Source organism: Paroedura picta, chromosome 16 (assembly GCF_049243985.1).
Source record: "Paroedura picta isolate Pp20150507F chromosome 16, Ppicta_v3.0, whole genome shotgun sequence".
NCBI lineage: Eukaryota > Metazoa > Chordata > Lepidosauria > Squamata > Gekkonidae > Paroedura > Paroedura picta.
The window spans coordinates 28,239,431-28,259,564 of NC_135384.1; the positions used below are offsets into that span (position 1 = coordinate 28,239,431).

The window sequence follows — 20,134 nt, forward strand, 5'->3', positions numbered from 1 at the left end:
ACTTCACCTTCCTCAGGACAGTGAACCTAAAGGCGAGACAATTGCCCCTTTAGAATACCTGGTATGTGAGGGAACAGTGTAAAATTAACCTGTTCCCCCCAAAATCATAGGAGGCTGTGTAGGTTCACTCGGGTGACAGAAATGGCCTGTCACACAAGCCCTCTTCCCGTGTTGAATTAAGGTGCTTAATTCACTCAGTGAGGGCAAGGAAATGCTGCCTAAGTATGGCTGAGACCACCCTGTCATGCTCCTATCCTGTCTCCTCCTAGGATCACGCCGTAAACCGGAAAAGGAGGAGGCGTTACTGTTCCAAACTTGAGGGAACATCTTATTAATGTTAGCTAGTCCTGTTCACGTATCCTTTTCTGTCAGAAATTTATCTTTTATTTTATTTATTTATTGTTTAGACTTATTGCCCGCCCTCCCATAACTGGCTCATGGAGGGTTACAACTGTCTGTATTAAGAACCCCGTTAAAACCCCATTAAAACAATTCCGGACATCCGTCGATATAGAATAACAGACTCCTAAAAACCTTTTTTTTAAAAAAAGTTTTGCTCTACTAATTGTGTGGGAGGCACCATGAACATCTAAATGAGGTTCCAGGTCTCCCAGGTGAGGGAGAAAGTTATACTAGAGTCTAGACCAGCCTTTCTCAGTTTTTTCAACCTTGAGAAACCCGTGCAACATTCTTCAGGATTTGAGGAAACCCCCAAGTGGCACAATGGGGCAGAAGGGTTTCATGAAACCCTGGTTGAGACAGCCTGCCCCAGGCCCTTGACACTTGGCTTGGACACAAGGTTACAGAAGTGTGGTGCCTAATTCAACACGACTGAGATGGAAAGGGGGCTGGCCACTTAAAATAAACCACCGTAACGATATCTCATGCGCTCATACTGAACCTCCTGCCTGTTCTTAGGTGGCATGTCATCTGGCACTATTTATAGGGACAGCAAACAAGTTTTTAAAAACAGCCATGTCATGGCAGTGACAGCAAAGCCAAAGGAAGAGATCTACCAAATCTGAAGGCTGGAATCTGGGAGGCAAACATGGACGAGTTGTTCTGTAGACATTTCTGCCATTTCAGTAAGAGTCCTCTCTCTCAAGGATATGATTTTCCCTCCTTAATTTTAACTGCTGGAAACCAGAAATATCTGTTGGTATGGTCTGGAGGACTGCTTCCGAATATCTAAAGGTTTCTCCGTAATGGTAGGAGAGCAGAAGAAGATATTAAGGGACAGAAAAAAGCAATTATGAATGTGCAGAGAATCCACCGGTTGTGATCACTTTGGGCTCTTGTGCTTGTCAATCCTGCTTCTGTTTGCATCTGGAACCAGCCTCTTAAACGGACATGTGGGTGTGGATTCAGCTGCTGATTTGGGGCGAAGAGTGAGAGATCTGCTCTTCTCAAACCTGAACCCACATGATAGCTTCAAAAACACAAAATGCCCAATTCATAAGTTTGTTAGCACACCCACTGGGCTTGCTTACGAAATTCGAGAAGTATATTGTCTTTATTTTGTTCAAACAAAACTGCACACATAAATAAGAGGCAAAAGCAGAAACCACAGACTTCGTTGTAGACAAAAAACAAATTATTGTAGACAAATTATTATTCAATTTATTTAGCTGCAGTATTAAGGACTAGGAGGATTTTTAAATATTTGACACAGTGCAATACTGAAAACAGATTTTGTCAGTTCAGCACAAGTTCAGCTAGAGAAGTATTAACAAGACCTGCAAAAAGGACTTACATATGTCACTACACTCCAGTGTTCCAAAATTTCACAATATAGGGGATTAGTTATTTGAAGACTTAAGATTAGCAAACTTTTGCTATTTTACAAATCATTTCTTTAAAGAAGTCTGAAAGCAGGAGGGGAAAGTAGAATTGCTCTGATCTTCCTGGGGAATTCATTAAAATATAGAAATAAGGGCAGTGTTAATAAGAAATCTTTGCTGACCTTGAATAGTAGAATCAGATCTGTAATATGTCATAGCCTTGAAAACATGTGTGGGTATAGTATAAAGATCTGAGGTCATCATTCTTAGAAAGCACATGGAATAAAAACAATTCTTTGAAAGCATTTCCCTAATTCCAAAACTTAAAACGTTTCAAAGAAGTCCTTAAAAATCCTCAGCAATTCTGGTTTCTCTTGAAAAGAATCTGGAGAGGGACAGGCAAATCTCCCTTCAGAAGGAAATCCCTTCCTTATGATGTCTAACAAAACAATTCTATCCTGTTCCACTACAGAAAGCAGAGAACGGAGGATGGGCATTTTCCTTTCTTGGCTATTTTTAAAAAGTCCATTACACGGTGAAGTCAAACTTCGCCCAATCCCTTCATGGCAGGTTTCTGAAAATCTCCCCTAAATATATTTTCAACTTCTTTCCTTTCTCACTGCAAGTATTTAACAGTCTCCTGCATCTCCCCAGAGATCCACTGCCCACCAAAGCCTATTTAATTTAATATATTTTATAAACCCTGAGGAAAAACCAAGCCCCTTCTTTGTTCCAGACAGAGACTAGCACACTGCATGCGAAATAAATATCACATTTAACTCAGCTGCAATATACAGCTGACAGAACTGAGGGCTGCCAGAAACTTCCACTTAAATAGATGTCCTTTATTCCAAGAGGGGCTCCAGCCGCACAGGCACGTGAATTATGTTTGCTTTGAATTATATTTTGTGACAGTTACCCTCACTCAATGCCAGAAATATCCTGTATGGGCTCCTCCACGGCTGAAAATACCTGCCTATTAATTCATCTCCCCCCAAAAATAAAGCTTAGCGGTCAACATTCAAGATCCCGACGCTAATTTAATACGTGATCCGCACAAAGAAAATTTACACTGCAGACTTAACGCCGGATCAAGGTGCCTTGTTGCTCCAGTTCACGCAAGTGCAAGGACAGCACTTAGAACTCCAGTGATCATCACATCCGTGATCTCTCCCTCCTGGTACGGAGGTGCAAGGTAGTAATGCAATATTGAAAATATTAAAAGATGTAAAGGTTCAGCATAGATTCCTCAAAACTTGGCCAACAGCCACACAGTTCTGAAGAGGACGTCTTCATCTCTGCATCTGTTACGGCTGGCTTCAACCTTTGCTGATGGCAGATACCTTCCACTGTTGGAGTTCACTGATGTGATATTTTTAAAAAAACACCCAACTTGCATACATTTATTCTCCTACACCAGGGGTAGTCAAACTGTGGCCCTCCAGATGTCCATGGACATCAGATGTCCACAGCGTTCGCTGGCAGGGGCTCATGGGAATTGCAGTCCATGGACATCTGGAGGGCTGCAGTTTGACTACCCCTGTCCTATACAAACCCAAGCCTAAAGAAGGAATATATCAGCACTCTGTTTCCCTCACCCTGGCTGTGTGTGGAGACAAGGCTGGCACAAGGACCAGTTATTTCCTGTCCAGTAGACAGACAAAACGAAAAACGAAAAACTTCCTGCCTTGGAGACAGTTGTAAAGAATTCTTTTCATGCAAATATCACGCTGGTGATCTGCATCTTTCCCCAAACAGCAGAGTATTTGTGGAAGGGTACCATGCTCTGGAACTGCTGTGGCTTTGCATACTTTCAGATTTATTATTGTACTTGTATACTGGCCTCCCTGAAGGCTCAGGGTGGTTTACATGAAACAACAACGATACAGGTGACTCCGGTTGTAATAATAACATGGTGAGAACAATAACATTAACATAGTAATAACAATAACAACGTTATAGAACGGTGGAATACTGCGAAGAGCCTTGAATTAAACTCATACTGAGTCCCAGTGGGATGGGCAAATTTGTAGTGGTTGCCATTGGAGGGAATCAATGGGGGAAGTGGTTAGTTCAGGTCGACCTCAACCAAATGCCTGGTGGAAGAGCTCCCTTTTGCAGTCCCTACAGAACTGTTCAAGTTCTGTTAGGGCCCTGAACTCCTCTGGGAGCTCGTTCTACCTGGTGGGAGCCACGATGGAGAAAGCTCTTACCCCAGACTACACATGTCCTTGGTCAAAATACTTAGCAGATGTCCCTCCATTGCAACAAAGACCTGCGATGCATGCATGGTTTGCCTGGCATATATCCAGGCTGTCACCATCAGGTTTCACGGCCGCAGAATTTCATTTTTAAAAATGAGAGAATTCGGCCAGCACAGCTTAACAGATTAATTTGTGATGTTGTGTCCCGGTCAATCGAAGGGCTGCATTATGTTATTTCCTTCTGACATGGAGATTTATACATAATGCCGATGGAGATGCCATCTGTTTGCCCACAGCAAAAAATACACTTGCATGGAACTTCATACACTGCAAAACACATGCTTTTTCCTACGTAGACAGCTTCCCTCATTTGAGGAATCACACTTGGAAATGTTACAGTCCAGCATTTACTCATGGCTTCTTTAACAGCACAAGTTACCTCCATTTTTTTAAAGTATCAAAACTAAAACATAAGGTTCACAAAGGATTCATTGCTTTTGTACCTGGCTTTCAACTCTATGATTGCCCCTTCCAACTCTATGATTCTTGATTCTATGCTTGGAGCCGTATATTAACAAATCTGAATGTGGAAACAAGTTCTGCTAGCTTCTTAAGTATTCTGTTTTTCTTTACCAACAGAAAAGGAAAGCAATAATTATTTAAATAAGGATTCCGTTCAATATGTTTACAGAGCAATAGTAAGAGGAGTTATCCCACTCCAAACTCACTGGAAACTGCAAAAGCTAAATAAAATAAAGGTCAGGCTAACTAAACTTTAGCAGAGGCAGGCCGCAGTGGTTCAGGTGTAGAGTTCTGCTTTACAGTCAGAAGGTCCATCTCCAGTTTAATGGATCAAGCATTAGGCGAAGGGAAAAGCAGGGACAGCGAAACCCTGGACAGCTTCTGACCCTCACAGCAAACAACACTGACCTTGCTAGACCAAAGATGCCGAATTGATAAAAGCAGATTAAGAAGTCACCACTCTTAAGCACAATACCCAGCCGGCTCACCCTTTCGGTATTCAGGTGTTTTTCTTGGACACCAACACAAGCCTGGCAGGAAACGTTGTATAAACGTTGTATATTTTTAGAAGATGGTCAGGTGGAGGTGACACTTGGGCTACAACCTAACCGGCTGAACTATTGATGCTCAACTTCCAGGCTGTCAGTCTTAGCCATCCCGAGCAAGGATGCCAAATTGGTCCCTGTTGCAGCAGGTCTGGACTGAGGAAAAAACACTGGTGGTGTTGACAACATTGGAAGCAGAGTGGTGAGCCAAGAACGACAAGGCTGTTCGGGTGCCACCACTATGACTTCTGCCTGTTGCTTCTTGATTTTTCTTAGAAGTAGCTGTCCCCCCCCCCCCCAGAAGATTGACCTGAATCATGCCAAGTTAGTCTTCCTATATCTCTTTCGGGCCTATGCACACATTTGTTGCCTTCGTTGTACCTCTGGTTAAGGGAACTACGTCTGAAGTTCTGCCTGGCCTGAGTCCAAGATGTTCTTTTAAAGTCCTGCTTGAACCTAGGCAGCGATTGCAGCATACGAAAGTAATAATTGCTATTTCTGCAATCTATGTGCCTTAAACTTCTGGGCAGACCTCTGGTTTCGTCCTTGCCCTCTACTAAAATCCTATCTAGCGAGTCCCCAAAGAGCTTGTCTCCTTGGAAACGGCAGGCAGCAACAATAGACTTGGAGTGGAAATCCGCCTGCCAAGCCCTAAGCCAAGTAAACGCCTAGTGGCCAAGGCCGTGGCTGAAAAAATCATGGACTCTAACGCTGCATGGGCAGCAAGGGATTCGGTTAGCCTAAGAGGCTTGTTGTTATCTGGCACAAACTGTATAAGCGTCCTGCACCCAGCAATGGCCTGCTTTTGAAACAAAAGAAGCTGCTGAGTGGGCTCTGATGGACATAAGGACTGCTTCCTTTGCCTCTTCTGAAGACAAAGTATGCCCTTTTGTCTGCCACATCACGGGTGTGTCTTTGACCATCTTCAGCTTGGAGATCTGATAAGACTGAATTGCAGCAATGAGTGCATCAACCAACAGCACCTGTAAGAATTCCTCAGCATAATTATGCGGATTATACGTTTCTTGACAAACGCCCTGCTTTTCGCCACCCGAAAGAGTCTCAAAGTGACTTACAATCACCTTCCTTTCCTCTCCCCACAACAGGGACTCTGTGAGGGAGGCGGGGCTGAGAGAGCCCTGATATCACTGCTCAATCAGAACCACACCATTGGGACTGTGACGATCCCAAGGTCACTCAGCTGGCTGCATGTGGAGGAGCAGGGAATCAAACCCGGCTCCCCAGATTAGAAGCCACCAAACTGCTGCCGTTTTTAGTAGACAATACTGACCTCCATGGACTAATGGCCTTATTCAATATAAGGCAACTTCCTGTGTTTAAGTTCCCAAAAGCACTGAAGAGGTTAATTGCTAGACGCATAGACTCATTGTCCACAAGGCTAAATACTAGTTTGTTGTTCAGTGCATGCATTCAATTATTCCCCATAAATAGCATAACAAAAAAAGGCTGCCTTTGTTTCACATCTTGAGTTCAGAAAGCTCAAGGGCGAGCATATCCTCTGGCATGGACACAAGCCTAGAGAGTGGCAGTTTCAACAAGGAGTGAGTTTCCAGAAGGAGGCACTGGTTTTAAAAATAAACATGCAGGTCTTGGTGTTTTACCAGTAGGTCAGCAAAGCGACTTTGCCCTACAAGACTACGTCAGTACAACAAAATTTGAGTCCAAGGGTACCTTTAACACCAACAAAGATTTATCCAAGGCATAAGCACAACAGCTCATGCCTTGAATAAATCTTTGTTGGTCTCAAAGGAGCCATTGGGCTCAAATTTGTTGTACTACTTCAGACCACTTGAAGGCTACATCAGGTTAACTTTAACAGAGAGCTAGGTAAGATGGGCGATATTTTTAAAATGAGAGGTATCCCTTAAAAAATAACATACCCGCTGCAATTATAATTGCACTTATAAATGGTTCTTCTGAAAAATTCCATTAGAGTATCTCAAGGGATACAGCCAAAAAGGCCGTTTAAGCTTCTATCATGCACAGAGAAATGTACGTTTCCTGTGGGATGTTTTAAAGAGAGACCTAGTCTTTGCATAAAGCAGACGAAGACAGGGCAGCTATGAGAAACCTCTGCAAAGGGAGGCACAAACTAAATGTGGCTATCAACACAATTATTTCCAAGTTTCCATGCCCTAAACCGTTCTTCAAGAACAAAAGAAACTTGCATCAAATCCTGATCATCTCCATAATTGTTTCTAGTTATTTAGCTTACTGTCTTGCTTCGTATGCAAAAACTGAATCTTTATTAATTACACAAGTATTAAAGAGGTAAGGCAGGATCCATTTATGGCTTAAAGTTAGATGTTTAGGGTGGTCCCCTGTGTGCATTCCACATCTCCAGAATCAAGATGTTTCAGGAACGCTGGTAATCTAATCCAAGCAACCAAATGGCTTGCTTTTTGGCAGAAATAGGGTGGGGACTGTGACTCTAGCTTGGCCTTAGTAACCTGCTTAGACATGTGGTCAATGCTACAAATTTAAAAGAGGTCGCTGACGAACCAAACCATCTGCAATTGTCTGCCTCATTTGGCACCCAACAGGATAATTCATGCTTCTTGATTTGGCCTCGGAGAATATGAACAGTGATACATGTACAAGAAACTGTTCTTGATCTTAAGGATTCTGTGGACAGCCTGGACTTTTACCCTAAAAGCGAGAAATTATGTCCGACTGGCGGTTCTTACCAGCTGCAGTGCCATGTTCAGGGTGCCATAAAGCTCTGGAAATCTTCATGGCAAAGACTCTGGGTCTTCCACATTAGAATTGCTGGCAAAAATAACCTACATTCCTCATAATTTTTCTACCACTCTGTATAGACCCCTGAAGCTTGGTGTAGTGGTTAGAGCTATGGGCTCTAATCTGGAGACTGATCCCCAGTTCTCTCCAAACTCTCCCAGCCTCACCTACTTTCCAAGATGCCTGTAGTGGAGAAAGGAAATTAATGAAAAAAAAATTCAGCTAAATATCCGGAAGAAGTGCCTGACAGAGTGGTTCCTCAGTGGAACAGGCTTCCTCGGGAGGTGGTGGGCTCTCCTCCTTTGGAAGTTTTTAAGCAACGGCTGGATAGCCATCTGACAGAAATGCTGATTTTATGAACTTAAGCAGATGGTGAGTGGGTGGACAGGAAGGGATGTGCCAGTGTTTGTCTCTTGTGGCCCTTCCTTGCAGACCCAGGGAATTGCTGATTGCCACTGTGGGATGGTCGGTGAATTTCTTCCAGTCCAGGCTGAATTCTGGAGATTTTTGATGGAGAGATCACTTGGGTATGAAACTGAGGACACTGTGGGTGGGCAGGTAGTTGTGAATTTCCTGCTTTCTGCAGGGGGTTGGACTAGATGACCAACCCCTTTCTGCAGGGGGTTGGACTAGATGATCTATGATTCTATGATTCTACAAAGGGAGAGGCAACTGTAAGCTTTCCTCACTTCTTTGGGAGAAGAGCCACCTCCTTGCCCATCACCCTTAATCCAGCTAAGTGAAGGGAGCTCAAAGTTTCTCTGCGTTAATGTCGTGTTTCGGTTTACTGCCGCCAAGCCACAGGTGTGCCACGGCAAGGGTGGCCATACTGGCTCCACAGATGTCCATGGACTACAATTCCCATGATCCCCTGCCAGCATGGTCAACTCATCCTTTAACTGGAGATGTTGGGAATTGAAACAAGGACCTTCTGCATGCAAAGCTAAAGCTCTGCCACTGAGCCATGGTTCCTCCCCCAAATAGCCCTCTCTCTCTGCAGCCAGCCCCTTCCACGGAAGAGCAGTGGGTTCCTGCTCCCCCCCAGCGGTGTCTGTTGCTGGTGATGCGTTTCCATGAATCAGGAAAGGACAGGAGGGAACCAGAGGGGAAGGCCACAAGGACCACATTCAATAAGCTTTTATGCCCAGTACTAGGCTTAGATAGCCTCTTGTGGCGCAGGGTGGTAAGGCACCAGAAATGCTGTCTGAAGCTGTCTGCCCATGAGGCTGGGAGTTTGATCCCAGCAGCCGGCTCGAGGTCGACTCAGCCTTCCATCCTTCCGAGGTCGGTAAAATGAGTACCCAGCTTGCTGGGGGGTAAACGGTAATGACTGGGGAAGGCACTGGCAAACCACCCCGTATTGAGTCTGCCATGAAAACGCTGGAGGGCGTCACCCCAAGGGTCAGACATGACTTGGTGCTTGCACAGGGGATACCTTTACCTTTACTAGGCTTAGAGGAGGAGACGGGCCTGTGTAGGAAGACCAAGGTCTGAAGAAGGGAGCAGTAACTTTAGTCTTTAAGGGGTAGAAAGGGTAACTAGTCCTAGAAGAGAGGAGGTGGCACTCACAAGAGTGGTGAAAAACGCATTTCATTGCAAAAGTGAGGGAGAGAATCCCATGCCACTTCTCTCTGCTGTCTGGCACCGGCCCACCAAACGGATTACAAATGGGAAGCGGGCTTTCCTCTTTCCTCTCTGATCTGCAAAGGTGGTTTTCCCTTGCTGCCGTTCTTAATGATATCAAATAGCCCATCATCCTGCTTCTGTTGCCGTTTCCGGGACTGGATCCACCATGTGCCCAGTAGGGCTCAATATTTACGGCAACACAAGTTTTGAGGTTAATGTCCCCTCTTCAGTCTGGAAGAGATTTTGCTCTCAAGCAACGACCGGGACGGTCCAACGAAATGTCTCTCCAGAGCCACATAAGGCTTTGATGAAGAAGAATTCCAGTTGAGTCCTTTCTGGCAATGACCTAGTGATGCCACACACTGACAGTTTGTTTTCAGGATGGCACTGGCAAACCCCCAAATCGGCAAACACTTATTGGAGGGGCATTCCCCCAAAGATGCATTTCCCTTGGATAACTGCAACATTTAAGAGTCTTGATGGATTAGACCAGGGGTAGTCAAACTGCGGCCCTCCAGATGTCCATGGACTACAATTCCCAGGAGCCCCTGCCAGCAAATGCTGGCAGGGGCTTCTGGGAATTGTAGTCCATGGACATCTGGAGGGCCGCAGTTTGACTACCCCTGGATTAGACCAAGGGTCTACCTAGTCCGGCATCCTGTCTCACGAAGAGGTCAAGCAGTTCTTCTGGAGGGTCACAGAGGCCAAGACCTCCCCCCCTGATGTTGCCTCCTGGCTCTGGGATTCAGAGGTTTAGTGCCTCTGACTGTGGAAGTTCCCTTCAGCCACTGTAGGTTAGTAGCCACGGAGACTCTGAGAATCTAACCCCTTTTAAAAACTGCTTATTCCATCGCTCCGCCCCCTGGCAGCAAATTCCACATTTTAATCATTCTCTGTGCCAAGTGGTATTTCCTTTTGTCCGTCCTCAGCCGCCCGCCCTTCAGCTTCACGGGAGACCCTTGTGGCTCCAAATTGCTCGGGTATCCGTCCTCGATGCAAGGTGCCAATCGTGTCCACCAGCGAGATCAAAGAGAACGCCACAAGAAGCCCATTTTAAAGAAACGGTTGTTTGTACCACAGTAATTCAGGAGATCAAAAATTATTAAGGACTGGCGTTCTTGGAAAGGGAAGAGTGGAGGCCACTCGTCCTGAAAGTGTAACCCTACAGAAAACCGGTTCAGTCTGGAATCAGTGGCCTCCGATTGGAGCCTTCTATTCATGCCTGAATAAAGCGGAACATAAAAGACTCAAAGAACTTACTTGAGGGCTGCTGCAAGGACTAAGAACATGACCCAAGGCGTTCCTAATTCAAACTTCTACTCCTAACAGTGAACACATTAAGAATCTTTCTAGTGCATTTTTCTTTTACCCTTTTCCCAAGGAGCTCAGGGCACTACACATAGTTCTCCTTCCCACATTTTATCTTCCACAACATCCCTGTGAAGTAGGGCACGCTGAAAGAGTAACTTTCAGTCACATGGTAGAGTGGGAATCTGAACTCAGACCTAACACTATAACCCAGGGGTAGTCAAACTGCGGCCCTCCAGATGTCCATGGACTACAATTCCCACGAGCCCCTGCCAGCTGGCAGGGGCTCATGGGAATTGTAGTCCATGGACATCTGGAGGGCCGCAGTTTGACTATCCCTGTTATAACTGGCTCCCTTATTCAACGTAGGGTCTCTTGGACTCTCTTCCAACCTACAACATGCATTTCACTATACACCAGAAGCTGTTCAAACTGCCCGCACGTACTACATTTAATACTACTTAATGTTTATAACCGAGCAGCCCGAATTATTCAAGTCTACCGCCGTTTCAGTCTGAACAGGACAGCTAAAGCCGCAGACCGGGAAAGTGTCGAAGAATGACAGATGGCTCCACAAGGCCCCTTCCCATCCCGAAATTTTATGATCTCATCCCTCTTACCGTGAAGCTTCCTCAGACAAACCATCAACGGCATTACAATGTCGGCACAGCTGCTTATTCCGAAAAAGCAGTGATCAATGTGAGTCTCGTCGAAGGAAAGACCGTTGTGGCAAAAGGGGCATTTCTATATTAATCCTAGCACAACACCTTTTTAAATGCAAATTCTGTTGGTAGACAAAAGAGGGTTTTTTCCCCCCTCCATCCCCACCCAAAACTACAGAAGCATACTACAGTCTTTACCCAATGAGAACTGCACTTTGCATCCGTGGATTCTAGCCTAGCAGGGGCGTGACCAGCTGCTGCTGTTCCTTTCCTTCGAGAAAAATCATCTAAAAGGAAACCCGAGAATAATCGTGCACAAGAGCCCCGGGTGGCTGCGATTCTCTAGAAAGCAGAGCCAACAACAACCGACACAAAATACACACACACACCCCAACACACACACACCCCCCAAGCTCTCTGTACCAGACATTTAGAGCCGGGAGAAACCTCTGGCCAGATTGCCTGTTTTGTGCAATTTCAGTGCAGGAGAGAGAAGGGCTCATTTCCACCCCCCCCCCCCAGCTTCCGTTCTGCAGTCACGCCCGGGGATTGAGAGCACAAACGCCCTAATGTTTAATTTCACAAAAGCAACCCCCCTCCCAGGATAGAAGACTTGGGGTTGCCTTCGACAGAGGTTCCTTGACTTGTCAATTTCCCCAAAGGGAAAGATTTTAATCGGAAATGCCTGCTTCCTTTCTTAAATGGTCTATTTCTCTCCCCCCCCCCTCCTCCATCATCTCATAATTCTCTAAGCACTACTGGAGGTAGGACACGGACTGCAAAACATGGCACCGGCGATGTGGGCTGCGGGGGGGGGGCATCCTTTTAAATCCACGATCCAGCCCTACTGCAGCCCCCCCCCTCCCCAATCGAGCCCGGCTCCGAGCAGCGGCCGGGGCGGCTCCGGCAGGTGGAGGCATTCTGCAAGGGGACTCGCCGCCCTCCCCCGCAGGCGCAGCCCTGGGCAGGGGCGAGAAGGGGCTTGCCGCCTCCGGGGGGGGGGGGCGAGGGCGAGGGGGCTGCCTCCACGCACGGCCGGCCCGCCCAAGACGCGCGCAACGCCGCCACTCGCTGGGAACGCATCCAGGGCAGGGCGAGCGAGGGCTTTATATATTAGATACAGATTTTTAAAAGCGCTTTGCAGAGCGGCGTGCGCCGGGCCCCTGCGCCCCGCTTCTGCCCCGGCGCGCTCTGCCTGCCTGCCTGCCCGCCTTGGCCACGGAGGGGTGTGGTTAAAGGAGAGCGGCGGCCGGGGCGCGGGCAAGGCAGGCAGGCAGGCAGGCAAGAAGGTAGGGGGGGGGGAGCTATTTAAATTGCGGCGACCGGGACAGCTGTGCGCCAGACCCGCATCCCATCCCCGAGGGCTGCTGCCTGCCCAGCGCAGCGCAGCCCGCGTGCACACGAGCGCCTGCCTTGCCCCGTCCCGTCCCGTCCCGTGCAGCCCCGACCCTTGCCCGGCCCGCGCGAGCCCCTACCTGGGCGCTGCTGCACGGAGAGGCTGGCCGGAGAGGCTCTCTCGCTCTCGCCGACGCCGCCAGGAGGGGGAGTGACGGGAGGCAGCGCGGGCGGGGGCGCGCCCAGCCAGCCTCGGGGGCGCGCGCGCCGGCTCCGGAGCCTTCGCGAGGGTCGCCGAGCGCGCGCCGAGGCTGGAGCGCAGCGAGGGAGGCGGCCGGGCGCACGCGCGGGATCCTCGCCCGGCTCGTTCGGGACGCCTCCCTCCAGGCTGCCGGCGCGGCGCGCAGGCGCAGAGCCTCGCCGCGGCCCCCCAGTCCCTCCCCGACCGCTGTCCTTTGTCTCGGTGCACAAGGCGGGCCGGGCTGGCTGGCTGGCTGCGGGAGAGGCGCGCCCGGCTTCCCCTTGGCACGGCCAGCGGCACCCAGGGGCTCGGTCTGCTGCGCTCCTGCTTTATTCCCGCACGGGAGGGCCTGGCGTCTTTTGGGGGGGGTGGGGGGCTCTGTAAAAAAAAGATGCAGCGTGCAGAAGGAGAATTGCCAAAGTGGCCCCTTGGCTGAACTCGTCTTTTCTTTTGCATGTCCAAAGGTGGCAACCCTGTAACTGGACCGCTTCCCTCTGTCCAGTGTGCTCCCTTTCCATCTGGACTGAGATGGCTTTTGGGGGGAGATTTCTGTAGGAGGAGGCAAGGGAGAAAGGCAGCCGCAGATGCCGAGAGAAGCCAGAGTGGCCGGCAGACTTCTTCGTCTGCAGTGCATGAAATGGCTGGCGGTGTGCTCTGGATCCGGCCACGCCGCCCAAGTCTGCGGGTCCTTACGGCAAAGTTAAGTCGGCCTGAGTTTGCACCCAGATTCTTGCGCATAGGATAGCGGCCTCAGACCACTGACATGGGATACAAAAAAGAGCATGCATTAGATCCCCCCTGCACATGGAAATGCAACATCAAAAGGTTTGAGGAGGAGCAGGTTGAAACAGCAAGAATGGCAGCTCTATGTATATACACAACCACACAATTTTTACAATGTCCCCCGCCTCCAAAAAGGTAAAGTAGGCTGCACCAAAATTAGGCCTTACCCTCCTAAATCGGGACAGATGAATGGTATGGTACACTGCAATAAAGTACAGCGATGCATCTTTGCTAGTGGCAGATTAGCCAGCACCATTAAGGCAACAGATATTTGAAGTCAGCAATGTTTCCTGAAACCAGAATTTGCCCAGGTAAACAAATCTTCAGTACAATAAAATCAGACCAACACGGCTACTCATTTGAATCAAATCTTTAGTAGCCAGCCAGAAACCTTGCTGGCCAATAGGTTTAACTGACCCCACCCACTTCCTAAAAACATTGGGTGGGCACCAAAAATGGGGTCCGTTGGTACCGTGGTGCACATGGGCACCCTGTTGGAGACCCCTGTGCTAGAACCTAAGGAAAGAATCAGGGCCTGGAGAGCAGGTCAGCAGCGGAGCTGTCCAGGCATCTCCCAGACAAAAGCGACTTGCGGGGGATGCTATCTTGTCTGCGGCAGAGAAATTGTATAGAGTCCCTGGTTGCCCTGCTGTGACGGACAAGAGGCTGTCCTGCCCCTGGAAGGAAAAACAGCCACTCAGCTGTTTTATCTGGAAGCCACGGTGCTGCTCCAGCATCCAATCACCTTGGGGGGGAGGGTGGACTGCTGGAGGCGAGCAGAGCAGGAATTAATTCAGGCCTTCCTCAGGGGGAAGAGAGAGACTTTGAGTCTCTCTGTATAAAAGAGCAAACTGTTTGAAGGGGAGTTCTGCCTGGAAACATAGGAGAAGGGTTGTGCTCTGCCTCCCTGCAAGAGAGGCGTAGAGATCCACGCTCAGACCCACCACCCAAACACGTACGAACAAGGCCTTTCTCAGCTTGCTGGAGTGGTTCAAGTGCTGGAGTAGGACAACCTGGGCGACCTAGGTTCGAATCCGCTTGCTGGACGATCTTTGTGCCAGTCAAAACACCCTCAGCCAGCCTGCTCTGTACCATTTAGCCTGGCTCTTGGGAAAAGGCAGAGTGGTGTGGGTGGAAACCTGAACAGGAAAGGCTCCCACCTGTTGACTGCTTGTATCTAGAAGCATTAAAGAGAATCTGAAGCTGGCTTAAGGTTACCTGCCTCAGCCAGGTTTTTCCTTGGACTATCCGGAGACCTGTGCTACGGAATGGTTATGTAAAAACCAACACGGAAATAAATAAATCGTCGTTATTTACATACAGCTCCCACCTCAGCGATCCCCATGTTCTACTTGTTCTCCATAAAACATACATCATAGCATCAAACCCAGAGCCTTTACGCTTGCTACCCTAAGAATATCTTCAGGAGAGTACAAATTGTTGGTCTGAAGCAGCAGAACAAAGCTCAAGTCAGTACAGTGGCCCCTTTAAGACCAACGGCGTTTGATTCATGGCATAAACCTTCGTGTGCGCACGAATTAACCTACAGCATGTAAAGCTGTTTGACAGATGCAAGGACCAAACTGGGATAACAATTCCAATGTATCTGAAGAAGTGCGTATGTACATGAAAGCTTATGCCCAGAATTAAACGGTGGTTGGTCTTAAAGGTACCCCTGGACTCAAACTTGGTCCTGCTGCTTCATATCAATACAGCCACCCACCTGAATCTGTATAACATGCTGGTCAACAAACCTGCCTTACAGGGCAATTATAAAGATTAGCACATACGGGTAATGACACCCATAACCAGTATGCGGACAATTCCAAACACGGCTACAGTTCCAAGATCGCCAGACCATAGCTACATCCTGTTTTACAGCAGAGGGCACTAATAACCTGCTCAGCAATTGAACAGATGTTGCCCCAAACCTTATTCAAATGGTAGAGGTTTGCTCACCCCACTTGGATCAGGTTTTTCAAGCTTGCACAAGTATCTTTTGTGGCTCAGGGAAGCTTAAGAACCGCAAGGTAAAGCTCTGTATTTATAGTACTGTGAAGTTTCCGGTTTTACCACACGGACATATTCCATTCCATGTACGTAAACCGATAGAAGAAGAAGAAAGCTTTAAAAAGTGGGCTATCACTTTTATCTACCTTAAGGAGCCCCCACAGCAGTCACCTTGGGAGGTAGGTGGGGTTGAGAGAACTTTGAGAGAATGATGGCTAGCCCAAGGCTTCATCTGAAGAAATGTGCGGGCACATGAAAGATTATCCCCAGAATTAACCTTTGCTGGCCTTAAAGGTGCTACTGGACTCACATGTTGTTCTATTGCTTCAGATCAAAACGGCTACACGCCTGAATCTGTTATTGTACACTGGAAGGAGCGACCCTGCAGATTATTTTACAAGACATGCTTGAAAACTGGCAGAACTTTTGTATTTTTTTTAATATCTCATTCACAAAGCCACACCTCCACCACAGGTGGTTCAAGCTCCAAGGACAGACCCTTCTTTGTAGCATGGAATGGGTGGATGCTATGATTGTTTGTGAATCTTTTGTTTGGCAAACTTGGTTTTGCACTGTAAGTTATGAACGTTCTCTTAAAGATACATACCTAAACAACAGACCGTTCAGTACTACATCAGCACTGGCTTGTCATACCACAACGGGACAAAATATTTTCCACTTTTGGACGAGCAGGTGGTGAGCCGTGACAAGGGGCCACCATTCAACACACAGTCTTTGCAGTCGGTGAGGTCTGTCGTCAGAAAATTATACATTCGCTAGCCCCAGGCCAATAGGGAAATTTTGATGGGGTTTCTAAGAACTATAAAGAAAATACTAAGAATTGTAGATTGTAAAGGTGAAGCCAGCAAGCAAGGACTACACAAATACTTATGAAATTACTTCACACAGCACTATGGGCCTTATTCCTGCCAGTGTACCATTTGGACATCCAATGCCAACCAAATTACGAGGACTTCTCATGGTTCCATCTCATAACCACCAAATTCAAGTAAAAGATAGGTGCCTAAGAAATGGGGCGAGGAGAATGAAGTCAGGTGGGCAGGGGAGTATGGGTGGGGGGAATAATGGCAAGCAGAGAAGGGGAAAGGTCCCTTGGGCAAAAATAATAATATAAGAGAAGGCAGAAAAGCACAGAACAATAAAGCAGGAACTCATAACAATTGGAGAACAACAAACAAAAAATTAAATTCTGGATATAAGCTTTTGTATATGCGCACACAAAAGCTGTTTTGTTGGTCTTAAAAGTGCCACTGGACTCAAATTTTGTTTTATTGCTTCAGACCAACATGGCTGCCCACCTGAATCTATCTTCATCAAAACTGGACAGATTGATTTAATGATGAATTTACAGCCAAGGAACTTTCTCTGCCGTGTATGCCTGATCCCTGTACAATCACAGGAATGCAAGGGGCCATGACTACAGCCCGATCAGGACTGTAATAAAGTCACACAACATTTCCCCCTTTTTAAACTCCTTAGATGTCTGAATGATGATTTGGAATTACCAGAACTGAGCACAGCAAACAATACCACCCCACACCATCAGATTGTACCCGAATTTCTCTGGATGGTGTGGAGAACTTAAGATACCAACTATGGACAAATAAAAAATGCCCAGAACGTTATAAATATTACCTTATGACTTGGCTTTCTAGCAAGTATCCTGGTAGGAAAATATTTGGGTTTTCTTGAACAGTCTAATGTATGTTGACAGTCTGGTTCATTTGTGACTGTAACGGGATTAAAGAATAGTTTTGTTTGTGGGAGAAAGGGGGGTACAATGTTTGGCAGCTTCTTTCATGTTTCGTGTTAGTTCCAGGGTACTAGAATCTGGGGCAGTTCTGGTCCAGATTTTCCTCAAGGTTGGTCAGAATCCTACTACCCTAAATCACATATACAACTGAAGAATGGATAAGAAAACCGATACAATTGCTTGAGCATTTTCAGTTATATGACATTGCTGGGAGAGTGGGCTGTTGTTGGTGCTTTCCTCAGTTGACCTACTTGAGCCCAGAGCTCTTGGTTTCCTCTCTCCATGGGTTGATGTTGTGTTTCCTGTTCCAAGTTCAGCCAGTTCAGCCTAGCTCCATCCCTTGAGATGGCTGGAGTTTCTGTCTGAGGTCTACTTAGCACGTCCAAAGGGGACAGCTTCAAGGCCTGGAAAGCTTGTGGAGCTGTCCAGACAGTCCAGAGGCCAGAATGGGTCTGAGGAGATGCTTTAGCAGTGGGTTTTTTGCCCCACCCTTCCTGTGTCCTGAATGGGGTCTTCTCCTCAGAAGACTCAGCACTCGGTTCCCTCCTCAGCATTGGGGCTATTTCATGGGATGTCTCAAACTGCTAAATCCAAGGGTCCTGACATTTTTGAACCTGGGATTACAACTGATCACCTCTGTGACAGAAATCCATTCACCAGGTGAAAATGGCCTCGTTGTAAGGTGAATTCCATGGCATCATTTCCCACTGAAGTCCCTTCCTTCCCAAAACCCACCCTCCTCAAGTGCCATCCCCAAATCTCCAGATGTCTCTCAACCCAGAGCTGGCAATTCTATCAGCAAGAGAATGTTACCCTCTAAACCTGAATGAATTTCATCACAACCTGAAAGCTACATGCATCTCACCTTCAACAACTCTCCTAGAGTCACATTCCCTTCCAAGCGAGGAACTTGCAGACTTAACACCCAACATAAATTCCCCTCCAGAGAAGTAGCTATGTTGTAATTTTGCAGCAAATCACATTAAAACCCATTATCCCTGGGCTCCAAGATCACTGCAGATGGGGACTGCAGCAAAGAAATTAAAAGACGCTTGCTCCTCGGGAGGAAAGCTATGGCAAATCTAGACAGCATCCTAAAAAGCAGAGACATCACCCTGCCAACAAAAGTGCGTTTAGACAAACCCAGTTGCAATGTACGGCTGTGAATGTTGGACTATAAGGTAGGCCGAGCGTCATAGAATTGTGGCTTTTGAACTCTGGTGCTGGAGAAGACTCTTGCGAGTCCCTTGGACTGCAAGGCGAACACACCGGTCAGTCCTAGAGGAGATCAACCCTGACTGCTCTTTAGAAGGCCAGATCCTGAAGATGAAACTCAAATACTTTGGCCACCTCATGAGAAGGAAGGACTCCCTGGAGAAGAGCCTAATGCTGGGAGCGATCAAAAGCAAAAGAAGAAGGGGACGACAGAGAATGAGGTGGCTGGATTAAGTCACTGAAGCAGTAGATGTGAACTTAAATGGACTCCGGGGAATGGTAGAGGACAGGAAGGCCTGGAGGATCATTGTCCATGGGGTCGCGATGGGTCGGACATGACTTCGCACCTAACAATGACAACAACATTCCAAAAGATGCCATAAACCTAATTTTCATTCTTACCAACTATCGTCTGAACTCCAAATCAGAATGACCCCCAAAACTTGAACAATAAACATTTCTTTTGTTTACCTTAGGGAAGTTTTCTCCGCTGATGTTTTCCTGCGGTTTACCCTTTGAAATTTCTGCAGATTTCAGACTGGGAGGCGGCGTTCCCTTTGCTCAGCGTGCAGGGGAAATTCTCACAAGACTATGGGGTGTTTCAGGTCCCCGTCAACCTGCAGGCAATATGGATTCCACTTAGTAGCTATACAGCACTTGGTTGCTAAGATTTGTAAGGAAAAGCAAGCATCCCTACGGCCCTCAATTGAACCGGGTTACCTGGCGAACGTAACACAGAGGCCCCACTTTATAGCCAGAAAGAAACACTCTCCCCATTGTATAGATGGACAAACAAAGGGTTAAGTGACTCCCCGAAGGTTCCACAAGTGTGTGACAGAACTGCCAGCCTAAGGGGCCAGGATGGCCTCTGTTACCATAGCAGCTAGCTAGACAACCAACCTCACAATTGATGCATTGACAGTCTCTCTGGGTGGCGTTATCTTCCATTGTACACTACAGGAAATGTCAACGTCTGCACGAGCCCCAAACCTGCAAAAATCAAAATGCCTCAAATGGACACAAGCAGGGCCAGTTCCAGATTTCAGGGGGCCCTGGGCAGGTGGCACCCAAGGGACCCTTCTCCTCCTCTGCTTGCTCTTATACTGCCCCCCACACCCAGATGTCCCTCCCCACCACCTGCCTGCATTCTCCTCCTGCACCTATTTTTCTCCACCCACTTGCTCATTTTCCAGGTCTCTCTGTGCTCACCCAGCTTTCCATGGCTATGTTAGGCTGGGCATTCAGCTGGGAAGGTGGATGGTGGGATGGCTTTTGGAAGCACACGGGCAGCAGGGCTGCTGGGGGGGGGGTGATGGCATGGGCCCCACCAGAAGACGTGGGCAATGGAAGCTGCCCCACCTCTAGGGT

General features: G+C 47.6%; 1 protein-coding gene across 12 annotated transcripts in view; it reads right to left on the bottom strand.

The window, feature by feature from the left end:
• The window catches only part of MAPT (microtubule associated protein tau), a 58,178-nt gene extending 38,556 nt beyond the window's left edge, over positions 1–19,622 (bottom strand). For 3 of the 12 annotated variants that reach the window (XR_013227047.1, XM_077315101.1, XM_077315092.1), the window contains exon 1: positions 11,367–11,514. Coding sequence is in view for 7 of the 12 variants with exons in the window: in XM_077315101.1 (XP_077171216.1) it covers positions 11,367–11,400 (34 nt within the window). In the remaining 5 variants the exon portion in view is untranslated. Of the gene's footprint in view, positions 1–11,366; positions 11,522–12,883; positions 13,116–19,237; positions 19,384–19,486 lie in introns of those variants that run through there. The other 9 variants (XM_077315099.1, XM_077315093.1, XM_077315095.1 and 6 more) reach the window with 7 other exon arrangements.
• Between the last annotated feature and the right edge of the window lie 512 nt (positions 19,623–20,134).